The 13,980-nt window shown below is 38.9% G+C and overlaps 1 protein-coding gene across 2 annotated transcripts in view; it reads right to left on the bottom strand.

Annotated features, from left to right (window-relative positions):
• Positions 1 to 13,980, bottom strand: part of LRBA (LPS responsive beige-like anchor protein) — a 387,071-nt gene that overhangs the window by 178,866 nt on the left and 194,225 nt on the right. For both annotated transcript variants that reach the window (XM_008500801.2, XM_030450868.1), the window contains exon 37: positions 6,633 to 6,757. In XM_008500801.2, coding sequence (XP_008499023.2) covers positions 6,633 to 6,757 — 125 coding nt within the window. The remainder of the gene's footprint in view (positions 1 to 6,632; positions 6,758 to 13,980) is intronic.

Genomic DNA, 13,980 nt, shown 5'->3' on the forward strand with positions numbered 1-13,980 from the left:
TCACTGCCGGTCCCGTTAGCGAGGCGGTCAGCCGGGCAGGATGCGTGGGTTTGGTGAGGCAGCAAAGCCCACGCCACGCCTCACCAACCCGGCCCAAGAGGGACGGAGGGAAGGAGGGGGGGGGGGGGGGGAGATAAGTAGTAATAAAAAACCCCAAAACATATCAAAACAAAAAATTACCCACCCAGTCACGGGTGGAGGCAGAGACAAGCGCGCACCTGCTTCCCAGGGGCACAAGGAAAGGGTGCCCGGTCCCCATGAGGGACATTTCTGTGCTCGACTCTGAATTTTGGGAGTGGCAGTCACCAGAAGCTGGTTACAGCCTGTTCGCATGTTTCAGGCTGAGGGCGATGAGGGGGCACGGGCAATGCCGGGGCAGTGTCCCCCCCCGGCCTCCCCCCGCGGGGGTCACCCCGCAGCGTTCCGCACCTCCTCTCGGCGCTGCTAGCTCGAAATCCATGTATTTAAATTCCATCTCAAAGCAGCAGGGGAAAGAGAAGAGAGAGGAGGAAAAAAAAAAAACAGAAGAAAAAACCCGAAGTAGCTCGCTGGCTGTATGCTTAAGTTGCCGTTTGCTGTGGTAAACGCCAAAAGCCAGCAGCGTGTGTTGTCCGGGTTTTTTCTCAAGCTGAAAACAAACCCACCATTTCTTGAAAATTAAATTGAGAATGCCCACGGCACAGCCGTGTTTGAGAAACATTCACCAAACACATCAGAACCAACTAACCTCAGCACACTGCCAATTGCTTTCTCTGATTGCTGCCATACTTGAAGTTCCACGGCTTACTTTAAAATATGTTAATCTGCAAACATTTACAGAAGGCGGCGATTCCCCAGCGACAGTATATAAAGTTTAAATTGTTTAAGTAAATATATGCACATAAATTGCAAATAATAAACATTTCAATTAAGTGAAGACTAAAAAAGAAACTCAAACAAACAAAACCCTCCAAACCACCAAGTACCCTGCTTTTGTTTAGGCCTTCGGCTTACAGAAAACAGAACACCCCCCCCAAAAAAAAACCCCCAAAAACCACAAACAAAAAAACCCCAAAACCTAACCAACCAAAAAAACCCCACAAACAAAAGAAACTCAAACAACAAAAACAACCAAACCCCAAAACAAAACCAAACAAGAAACCCACAAAGGAAGTTTTAACTTGGCATACTAAATAAAATGCAATTTATGCATGATCCTTTTCCCCCGACCAATAAATGCCACTTGTAAGCAAGCCTTTAAAAATAAATTATTGTAAAGCTTTAACTGCATTGTACAAACACAAAACTTGCTTTCTTCTAAAATGTGCTCATGTAAATAATGGTAACTCTGATTCTGGAGTTGTTCAACATGAGTTGAAAACCTTCTTGTCATGGAAACTATGCAGTTGTTACTTAGAAAGGGTTTTCCTGTAATTAACTCCCCCTTGAGGATTTTAAGTTAGCAGCAGTAAAATTACCAACAGTACACTAATATACACCACATGCACTGTTATTCTGTGGCCAACGAGCCTTCTCTTCAAGATGAAAAAAAACCTAAATAGAAAAAAATAATAATATAGAAGATAAAATATTATGTTGCTTTCTTTCTAAATGCAGGCAAACTATATTTGTTGTTTCAAAAACCCTGTGCATACCTGTCACTTTTACTTTTCTACAATCTATCTGTGTTAATACGATAGTATTCCAAGCTACCCTTCTACCTATTGTCATTTAAACTGTATTGAGAATCAAGATCATACTTGGTCACAATTTGCCCAAAAGACCAGTATGCCCTTCAGTCTTTCTTCTCTTCTAATATTAAGAAAAATAAAATCAGAATAGCAGCTTCCAAGCCAAAGAGTACTGGATGACAAAAATACACACCTCATGTCTCACCTCTGTCACTTAATGAGATTTTGTTTCTTTCCCCAACTATTATGCTGATTCTAAACCATACATCCTATGTAACTGCCTTTTTCAATAAAATATTTTAGACCATAAGTTATTTTAGTCTATTTTTGTAACTTGTTGTCATTTAGGTGCATGTATCTTAGTTACCCACTAAGATTTCCTGACCTGCATAAAACACGTATGCACATAGGCACAAGGAGATGCAGGGCCTCTCTACACATCTGCAGATACCAGCTCCTGGAAGGCAGGAGAACATCATACTCTGAACCAGAATCTGCTGCTTCTGTACTGACTTGGGTAAAGCACTACACCTGCAACCAACACACACACACACTCACATCTCTGTAGAACAGAATACATTCCACATGGATTCAAATATTTTCTGTAGGTAATCCCACTTCTTTAGCTGCTGATCTGCTGATCTGATCTGCTGTATCTCTTTCTGTATCTGCTGATTAGAGATACGTATGACAGAGCATGACACCATGTGACATTAGGTTCCCAGGTAGGGGCATAACTATATAACACCAGAATTCATATTTCAGGTCCCAAACCCTGCTCTGTCATCTGCTAACCCAAGCAGTGCTCTGCCAGTCCTGACTATTCTTGACATGAGAGGAGCTTCTCAGACACAGGCATCCATCCACTCCCACCTTTTCAAGATCCAGAGCTCAAGCTGTGGCCTGTGTATTGCACAGGACATAACAGTCTGCTGGCAGAGTATTTATCTAGCACAGTAGTTTCATTATTATAATTCATTAGGGTAATTCCACACAATCTTTCCCAAACTGCTCAGTAAGTCCCACTTCTTTCAAGCAGCTTTTTGCAAACAGGCCTCTGGATTCTCTCTGATTTCTGATGAGTCTTTCTGATTCCAGTGAAACCTCTGGAACATGTGAATGTAAAACAAGTAGCTTAGCTAACATCACTGAAAAGGCTAAAGGCTTAATAGAATGACAGATTATTTTAAATTGTTTGTCTGACACTTAATCTCACATGGGAAATACAATTGAAAGAAAAAAGGAAAATAAAGTATAAGAAAGCAAGATATATATATGACAGATACATAAGGTGCATTAAAAACCCTTTTGTCTGTTTCTTAAAAACAAGCTCCCAGAAACCTCCATCTAGTCTTATTTGTTTTAAAAGATAAATGCAGGGAAAAAAAGACCACTTTTACATCAGACTTTTTAAAAATTATTTTTCAGATTTCTTTTCTATCCCTTGAGCCACTTGCAATCCTAAAGGTGATCAGTTTTTAGTCCCTTGTAGTCACAAAGCTCTGAACTCCATCTCTTGTCTCAATGGAAATGCTGCAGACTGTTTTTTAAACCACCTCTCCCCAAGTTTTCAACAAATGAAAAACCAACCAATGAAGCAAAACAAAAAAACAAAAAACCAAACCAAACCAACAAATCACTTGATATAAAATTTTATAAGGTTTTCTAGCAGCTAAAGATTCTCTCACTAACTATCATAACTCAAGTCCACCTAAAAATACCAACAGGTTTAAAGTACTCATTATTTGCACATGCACACCTCTAAGTATTTTGGTTTTATTTCTAAACAATGGATGAAAGGGTGGGCAGAAAGGAGTTAACTCTTTCTATCCCAAATTTCTTCTACCAAACCACCTCTACCTCTCTTTCCTTCCCCCACAGTACACTAATAGACTGACTTTTATAAATAGTCATCTTGGAAGGTTGGTTTTTTTTTTCCCCTTTGAAAAATCACTGAAAGCTTTTTTTCCCAAGCAAGTTAATGGGAGCTTGGGAATGGCAATTAAATTGTCAGAATTAAAAAATTTGTTTTTAACTAGAAGGTAGCCAGAAGTATAGTCATGGGGCTGGTATTGATTGTCTGAACAGAGAACATTAGTCTTCAGGTATTTATTCTGCCACCTCTGCACCAGAGGTTCTCCTTCAAATCAAATCAATCCCTGGAAAAGATTGGTTCTTGCCAAGACACATAACTAGGCTGCAACACAGCTGATTGTTGTTGTTCTCTCTAGGATTCAGTGAACAATATTTGGGCTTCTGATTGTTTCTGAAAAATTTTTGCAGTTGCAAATTGTGATCTTTCCTAAATGGTGAGTATTCTGGGCTGAAAATACATCTGGTTTTGTTTGATCAAGCAGCTGATCATGTCTAAAGCAATGGTTAGTGCAATAGTACTTCTCCATTATTTATGTTATATTTAATAACTATATTTATATTATGTTTATATTCCATTATTTTACCTGGTCTCACTTTTAGTAAAGTCCCTTTTGCCCAATTTCATCTCTTCATCTGTTTTGTTTAGAAAAAAGTTTAAGCAGGCAGCAGGGAACCTCTTACGCATTGCTTAAAAATGCTTTTGCTTCAGCAACATGCAGCATTAATTGAAGCAGAAAAATCAATGAGGAATTGGTTGATAAGAAATCATAAAATATCAGGGTTATTATTCTGTGAATTCTAAGGAAAACTACATAATCAAATCAGGATCTAAAAGTTTGGTTCCAAAAGTCTGAAAAGAATGGGATTTTCTGACCTGAGATTGTTTTATATTAAAAATTACAAATTATCAAGTGAACATTCCAGTTAACCCTTCTGACAACTGTACCTTCTAAGACTTAAAAACAAACAAAAAACCCCCCAAAACCAACATTATGCAAAAAAAACCCAAACCAAACCCATAAAAACCCCAACAACCTTTATATTCCCACACATCACATACAGTTTACTGTTGAACTTGGATTTGTGCTTTGTCATCTTTTTACACCTTGTCAGGGGAAGTTCTTGGAACAAGACAGCTGCCTAGGCACACTCAGTTAGACAGTAATTATCTCTGTTTTCAGAAACCCCACTAAGTCATAACTTCAAGAAAACCAGAATATTCACTAGATAGATGAACAGAATGCCAGCAGATAAAGGCAGTATGCAAGTAAACTCAGAACAAAACCACCAAGAAAATAGATCCAACAGAAGCCTGTTACAGATGTCAAAGTCTGAACAGAAAGGTGAACAGAAAACAATCAACTTCTCTAAAAAACACCCAGTTATGCCTATGGAACATACTCTGATTCACTCTTCATGTAGCCACAAACATTATAAGCTTCTCAATTAGAAATTGAGTATGAGCCACAGTCCTTGAAACATAGCAGAGATTAGTGAAAATATCACATCACTTTGAAAGTGAATTAGTGTGTGTTTACATAATGGATAATTAGTTGCACAAATACAGGTAGTAGCTCTGAATATTTTACAGTAAAAATATTTTTTGTATATTGATGAGTATTACTAAGATTAAATAGGAGTAGAATATATAAAAAAACCTGATACAAGATCTATTTAATTCAAAGGAAACATAATATTAAAGGGGGCAGTTGTTCATCCATGGAGTATTAAATAGAAAGCAAGCTTCTGCCCTTCAAGTCCATGGTGGAGAAAGAACACACAGTTATTAAGAACAACAAGCCCCAAGGCAAAAGGTGGATTAATTAATTCTACATCTTGTTCCTTTTTCTAGAGTCAGAGAGGTAGGGTTCTATGAGCATTGCTTTCAGATCACTTTATTGACCATCCTCTACACGATCATTTATTTTAGAGGACTGATGTCAAATTTGGCATTATATCAGCTGACATATTGTAGACATTTTCTTTCAGAAATGGCTCTTTAAGGCTGAGTGCAAGAGGTTAAGATGCCTGATGGAAGCAACTTTACGAGTGATACTTTTCTATATTCATACAACAGCCTTAATAATTTTAAATTAGCATAAAGTTTATGGCTCCACACACAGTATGTGTGGGTGTATCTGTATGCATATATGTATGTAGTAATTCACAGACTAAAAAAAAAACCACCTAAATTAACCTAAATTTAAATTATTCTATTCTGTGACATACACCTTCAAGGTGAAGGGTACTCAGCTTTAATTATAAGCAAATTATTTTAAAAATATAATCTTCATTAGATTGCAAAGACATAAAATTCTACACTAAAATCCAAAGTCCAAAACATTAGGGTGTTTTTTGTTTGTGTGTCTCTCTAGTTTATTAGAGTTCACAAATTGATTATTAGTTTTGTAAATACATTTCTCCAGAACAGATGTTCTACCCTCAGCAGGTAGCTGAGGGATTCTTGATAATAAAAGGCAGGAGAACTGTGGAAAACTCCTTCTTTAAAATTACCAGGTAGAGTCCGTTACCATTTGCTGCTGGAACAACACTTCATGTTTCAGCATTTGTAACTTTTTCTTCCATATCAAATTCTTACAGAAAAACTCAAGGACTTTAATGTGAGCAAAGGTCTGAATACAGTTTAGCTTTGGAAGTGTTATTTTTCTTTGAAAGCACACGTACTAATAGGCAGGTATCAGCTAAGGGTAACTGAAATAATTGCTGTGGATTTCTGATCGGGAAAGATCTTATTATGAAGTTATTAAAGCCTAAACAGGTAATTTAGAATGAGAATTTAGAATCTAGAAAGCGAAATGAGAAAATGGCAAAATTTCAGCCACTTTTCCTCTGCTCAGTGAGAATTTTATCTGTAGTCATTGTGTGCATGTGCCAGCTCAACCACGATCTGAGGAAGAGGCTTGGCGAAGACCGGCGTTGGTTATCTGCAATAACGAACGTGCCTGAAACCCAACAGCTGAACCCATCTGGGACAATTTCCTAGCAGCTCAGAGGAACGAAGCTCTAGTCCTTACACCCGTGCCCTGGAACCTGCTGCTACTGGTGAGCAGCAGCTTTGACACTGACCCCGTTCTCCGGCTGCTTTCAGTGTCGCTTCAGGATGTGTCGATCCGAGGGGGTTGCGCACAAATCGTCGCCGGCGCCGCAAGTCATCTTCCCAGTAGTCGAGGCGCCAGAACTCACGAGGACGACTACAATGAAACAGAGGAGCCACATATGTTAGCAATTATCAAACAGCATGGTAGCACTGAATTTCTGCATAAAGCTCTCCTTGTTTGCGCTGCTTTCGCCCTTTTTTTTCCCTAACCTCCCCCCTTTCTGCAATCTTTTACTTAGGTATGTCCTTGAAAATAACAATATCACCTTCCAGTCTAAGGAACTCCTTTCCCTTTTTTTCTTGGAAGGTGAAATGAGCACTAAATACATCATTTTGAAATGAATTGCTGACAGTGTGATCAGTTTCCCCACACTCTAGTGGCATGTGCTCCGATTTCAGCCTCATTTCAGCCTCAGCAGGGCACCTTTCTCAGTGACTGCATTTATAAACCAGAATAGGGAAAAGGCTATTATAAATATGGTATAGCATTACCTATATTAATCAAAGTCTGTCCCCCTTCATTTTTCTTCCTAATTTGTGCCTTTTTGCACAAGGTCAGTAAATCATAACATGGATTCTTGGTCCAGAAAGTGTTAACTTTAATGAATACCTCAGTTACATGGTTATGTATGTGATAATAAAATATTACTCTGTTTAGATGTGCAGGAATTTAATTAAAATAATCTCTTAAAATATTCATTACATTTAGCCCCTGAGGCTTAGAACAACACAAGAAAATGCATTTCTTCTCCATTTACTGTTTTTAAATAAACCATTCCAGGAGAGTGAAACAGTAATCTATTTTCAAGCAAATCAGATTGGATTTCTGCTTTATGTAGTTGTATTTTTACATTTAATTAAAAACTACATGCTATGATATGTAATAATTGCTATATTGAAGGAATACTTTAAAAAAGACTACATCTAGAAAAGCATATATCAAATTCATTATTTTCCATTGTTTGCTCCCAGTATATGTCGTTCTCTTTACTATGGTCATACAAAAGTGCCAGCTACTATCCTGTTAGATGATCATGAATGGATTCTACTGTACAGCAGTATTTTTAGCCCAGAGAATGTACAAAACCCCTCCAGTTCAGGTGGATCACACAAACAAACAGCTATTCTGACAGAACAGCCATGATAGCCTGCAAACCTGTATGCCCAAATTAAGAAACACTGACTTTGTTTGTTAACATAGCTAGTATGAAAACAATAGATTAAAATATATTCAATTTCTGGTCCAGGAGCATGTAGAAAGTATACCTGTCAACACTGACAAATGAATACCCACAACTAATTTATAGATCACAATGTTAAAAATACTTGGTATGCACATTCTTAGTTTTAGGATTTAAAGGCAGAAATGAGTTTTACTGAAGGAAAATCAAGGTCTCAAACAAACATGGTGACAAAAGCCAGAATAATTTGCATAACCCCAATGTCAAGCAGTTTGTAGACATTAATAATTGTGACTGAAAATAATCTTATAAAAATGGAGCATGTATTTTCCTCTACCTTCATTAAAATTCTATGCCTTTTTCCAGCACCAAAGCAAAAGCAGTGCTATTCTTCATCCTCTGATTTCCTACTTTCAGAAAAACAATAAAGTATTTGAATAAAATGCCCCAGTATCTTATTTTCACACTTTGTGTGTGCTACTATCTTGCTAAAATTGGAGCATTTTGATTATAAAACCCAAGGACTGCAGAATAATTAGCTAAACAAAAATCATCAACCACAGAAAGATATGGGTATATTCAAAGGTCGATTAATAACTTAAAATTCTCCACTAGTGATTACAGCAAAAAGGCAAAACCCAGCTGGCTATGTGCATGCCTTTGATAGTCGTAGAGCATGGATAGGCACTTCATCATTCTGCCTTCCTACATTTATCTGTTAAAATTATTATCAAATATCAGCCAGGATGCAGTCGTGAATCACAGACTGCTCCTCGTCTTCAGGGGAATGATACAATGAGGGTCTATTCATCAGGATGGCAATCGGCACAAGTAATTAGTTCCCTAGACTGAGATCTCCTACCAAGCTTATTTCAGCCTGCACCACAAACATATGACACTGAAAAGCTAATGGAAGCTGCTAAAATTTGTTAACCTCTTCTGCCATCAATCCTTCTGGTGTTCTGTGCTACAGTATTATGCAAAGACTGTAAATTATTAATTTGTCATTCATCTATCTTTCTGCAGTTTTTTATGGAATTAAGCAATCCCATTCTTCTGGGTAATGATTACAATTACACAACATTACAAAACTATACTAAAATTATTAGAAAAATAGGTAATCATGATCAGGCATGAAGTATGATCCTGAAACATAATATATCTTTAGTTCCCAGTTTTATTTTCAGTTTGGCATATGAAAGTTTCCTTCACTGGTGCATTGCTTATTCACAAGCAACATTTTAACTATTAGATTGTGTATTTGGATATTTGTAACTAGTGGCAACCACTGTATTATGGGGTAAAAAAAAAAAAAACAGAAAATAAATCTATTCTCTATACACAGAAAAATATCCAACAAGTACCTGCACAGCCAAAACCAAACACATAATCTGTCTAATTCTTACAAGTGAGATATTTTTAAGCACAGCTACAGCAACAAATATATATGTTAGTACAGACATAAGCCAGTATACTAAATGGCTAATTCAGAACAACAAACTTCTTTGTGAGGGAAATTAACCACTGCAGTCCCATCTCCAAAAAGCAACACTGTGCCATGCAGACTTGGTACCTCTACAGCCAGGGGGAGACAGCCATAGATACTGCTCTGACCTGGGCAGAACTGACTGGTGAAGGGCTCAAGGATTATGAGACAAAAGGCCAAGTAAGCAAATTTTGGGAACAGCATAGTGCCATCAACTGCAGGGGATGTTTGACAGCAGAAGTTCCCAGCTATACAATAAAGGCTGCCTTATGGACTTAAGGTGCTATATGGACTGGATCAATGAACATAAGTACTCAATTAGTCTAAGTGCAAGAGCAACATTTCTCAGGGGACTGGGGATTTATGAATTATAAATCATACTATCTGCATGAATTTGTCAGGGCTCCCTCTAACATGATACACACTGAGTCGTGCTTCCTTGGTAACAATATTGACTGAATAGAAATAAAGCTTTGATACTAAATGTATTATTCAGATAGCATAACCATTACATTGCTCTATTTTGCAAACAGTTCCCCAAATGAGCAGGCTCAGAATTGAGACAAAATCTTCCTCTCAATTCCCATGCAGCTAATTAGGACTTACAATTGTACAGAGAGAAGATGAAATACAGTGGGACCAATACGACCTGGATTCTTAAGACTTTGAGTGTGTCATCCAAAATCATAAAGTCATTCACTGTGGTCACTAGGAAAAAAATTAAATGCTCACATATCTTCACTCTAAGAATAAGAAACCTATTTTTCCTGCCTGTTTTAAATAACAACACAACCAGAAAAAAACATAGCAACTGCTGTATTAGTTTTATTATGGTGTTATATCAAAGGAATTTCAGGCATGGGAATTACCTATTGGTCTTCGTACCCTGTAGGAGATTTAAATTGAATCTAAGCAGTAGAACCAGAAAATGACAAGAGGATCGTGCAATTGCTGAAGAATTACTTCTTGTAATGCATTATCCATGGTGTATTTCGAGACATTTTGTTACCTTTTTGACCACAGAAAAGAAGCAGTCAACACACTCATGTGGACAGAAAAAAGACTTTGCAAGGTGGGGAAGAGGAAAGAAAATGGAAACCTTCACAAGCAATAGTGTCCAGAGGGCTGGAGCACCTCCCCTGTGAAGCCAGGCTGAGGGAGTTGGGGTTATTCAGCCTGGAGAAGAGGAGGCTCCCAGGTGACCTCAGAGCAACCTTCCAATATCTGAAGGGGCTACAAGAAAGCTGGGTCAGAGCTTTTGACACGGGTGTGTAGTGAGAGGACAAGGGGCAGTGGTTCAAAACTTGAAGAGGGGAGATTTAGGTTGAAGATTAGGAAGAAATTCTTTCCTGGAGGATGGTGAGACCCTGGCTCAGGTTGCCCAAGGAAGCTGTGGCTGGTCCCTCCATGGCAGTGTCTCAGGTCAGGTTGGATGGGGGTTTGAGCAACCTGGGCTGGTGGGAGGTGTCCCTGCCCATGCAGGGGGCTGGAACTGGATGAGCTTTAAGGTCCCTTTCAACCCAAACCACTCTGTGAATTGTTTGAGAGGGCTTAGGGCTATACTTGGGCCACCAGCTAATTGAGAATGGATTTTAGCATACCACAGAAGCACTCATTTCGATTTTTAGATCAGTGAAGTACTAAATAAATAAACACAGCAGAGAAAAAAAGAAACAAAAAAAAAGGAAAAGAAAAGTGGAAGTTTAGCAGTGTTACAAAAATCATCTGTGGAGCATGACTAGAGCTCTAAATGCTCTCTTCTATCTAAAGTCTTAAAGGCAAGAAAACCTACTCACACAGAAGACAATTGCAACAAACTTGATAGCAGATAGGAACTAATGTGTACACCCTCCCCTTGCAGAGGGACCTGGACAGACTGGAGAGTTGGGCTGATTCCAAAGGGACGAGGTTCAACACGGCCAAGTGCCGGGTCCTGCACTTTGGCCACAACAACCCCATGGGGAGCTCCAGGCTGGGCACAAAGTGGCAGAAAGGGACCTGGGAGTCTGGATTGCCAGGAAGCTGAACATGAGCCAGCAGTGTGCCCAGGTGGCCAAGAAGGCCAATGGCATCCTGGCCTGTATCAGGAACAGCGTGGTCAGCAGGTCCAAGGAAGTCCAGGTCCAGTTCTGGGCCCCTCAGTTCAGGAAGGATATCGAGGTCCTGGAGTGGGTCCAAAGGAGGGCAACCAGGCTGGTGAAGGGACTCAAGCTCAGATCCTATGAGGAGGGGCTGAGGGAGCGGGGGCTGTTCAGCCTGGAGAAGAGGAGGCTCAGAGGAGACCTCATCACTCTCTACAACTCCCTGAAAGGAGGTTGGAGCCAAGGGGGGGTTGGGCTCTTTTCCCAGGCAACTCTCAGCAAGACAAGAGGGCACGGTCTTAAGTTGTGCCAGGGGAGGTTTAGGTTGGACATCAGAAAGAATTTCTTTACTGAGAGGGTGATCAGACATTGGAATGGGCTGCCCAGGGAAGTAGTGGATTCTCCATCCCTGGAGATATTTAAAAAGAGACTGGATGTGGCACTCAGGGCCATAGTCTGGGAACTGCAGCAGTAGTGGATCAAGGGTTGCATTTGATGATCTCTGAGGTCCCTTCCAACCCAGTCGATTCTATGAAAATAATGTTATGAAGACTCAGACCAGCAGTCTGCTGCTATGGGCTTCACACAGTCTGCTGCTTAAAGGAGAACAGTCTTGCTCAGCTGTGTGGCAACCATGTACATTAAGCACAGATATAAAACTTGTAAAAATGAAATTTGTGCTGCTAGAAATGACTGCACAAGAGGTTGTTTCCAGACTGTGGGATGAGAACACAGGTGGTGATCAGGACAAGCATAATGCTTCATTCACATACCCTAAACCTATGTAAAGATACTAAAGTTCCAGATTACATACTCCTCATTGAAACTCCAGTGATGGAATTCAGCAGGTAAGTCAGTCACCAAAATTAATCAGTCCTTAGTCTCTCCACAAAGACCATCAGCAAGGCAATCAATCAGTGATGGCAGTTTCAAAGGTGTAAATGCTTGAACACAGAAACCAAGGCTGAATGAGTTTCATAGACAACCAAACACAGCAGCAACACCACTTATTTATCAGTAATGACAGTATAGACTTTAAAGGAAACCTGGAAGAAGGCAGCTCTGCAATTCCTCTGTCAACAACAGCAAACCTACCACAACTTCTGGTTTTAATCTATTCAGCACACAGGTTGCTCATCAAATGCACAGTATCAGGTGCTGCTTCCAAATTCCAAGGAAGAGCAATCATAGAACACAAATACTCACGCCCAATTTTAAAGAAAAAATACACTGGATTATCTTAATGCCATTCAGGAACATTTCTTGGTCTACATCTAGATAGCTTTTGCTTCCAAGTAATACACTTCAAGAACTGAAGCCAGACACCTGCTGCAAGCTACACAAACACTTTTCTCAAAAAAAAAAAAAAAAAAAAAAAAAAAAAGAGCAACAAGCATTAAAGCATTAACACTTGATTACTTGATTGTTAATCCCAATGAAAGGGCTGAAGTTCTAGAATGTTCTGCAGAAATCCTAATGGAGTATCACTAGCAGACTGCAGAGCACCACATCATTTTTTCATGCAGCTGGATGTCCAGAATATTAACTAAAAGCTCTCATAATTTGTGTGTCATAATAAATTGCAAGGTATGTTCCATTAGCTAACTTGATACAACACAATTTCAGAAAGCAAGTAAAACATTTTCTAAAACTCTTCAATATTCTTATAACAAGCTTTCACAAACTGAGATCTAAAAATTCAAACTACATCAGAGCACATTCATATAATGAGATACATGTCTATAAGTACTCATCTAAGAAATACATTGTGCCTATCCAGCTGTATTATTGATTTTTTAACATGATCAAAATTATTTTATATATCTTGAGAAAAAACCTCATAACCCTTAATAATGGTAAAACAAACACTGAAGATGTAACTTGACAATTATGGTCTCAGTAGCAGTACCAAGTTCAGCATTTCATGCAGAGATTCCCTGCACAAGGGTTTGTGTTGCCATGCAGTAAGCCTGCAAGTAAATGGGTACAGTGATACAGCAGAGAAAATTGCTCCTTTTCAGAAAATCAGGTTTCTGATCACACCCCCAACTTTGCCTGTATTACCAAGGCACAGGCTTGGTTAGTATTAAATAAAAATTGACATGGAAATATTTGGCCAGCTACACTGTGCATTTCACAGCAGTTACATTAAACAGTTACATTAAGGATTAACTCCTGATAAGCACACTGAAATCTTTGGAAATGCTACTTACTTCACCTGTATTTTTTCAATGGCAAAACCAGTTAAAAATCTTCTGCTTTCCCTCCCTTTTTCAGATTAATTCAGATAGGCATTTGTGCAGCAACACTAAACCAAATCACAGGAACAACCCAGGCTTATTAGGGTTCAGTGTTTTTATTCTGTTTTATATTACTAACGCACTTACACCACAGTCACACCAGCAACTATCTAACTAAAAATAAGGGAAAGAAATATGCAAGTGAGGAAATGTGAAAGAAAGTATAAGAAACAATATCTTTGACATAAAAAAACCCATATCATGTAATCAAACTGGCAGTGTCTGTGAGAAGCAAGTTATCTTCACTTTCCCCACACACAGACACTCAT

The sequence above is a fragment of the Calypte anna genome, chromosome 4B (genome assembly GCF_003957555.1).
Source record: "Calypte anna isolate BGI_N300 chromosome 4B, bCalAnn1_v1.p, whole genome shotgun sequence".
In the NCBI taxonomy this organism is placed as follows: Eukaryota; Metazoa; Chordata; class Aves; order Apodiformes; family Trochilidae; genus Calypte; species Calypte anna.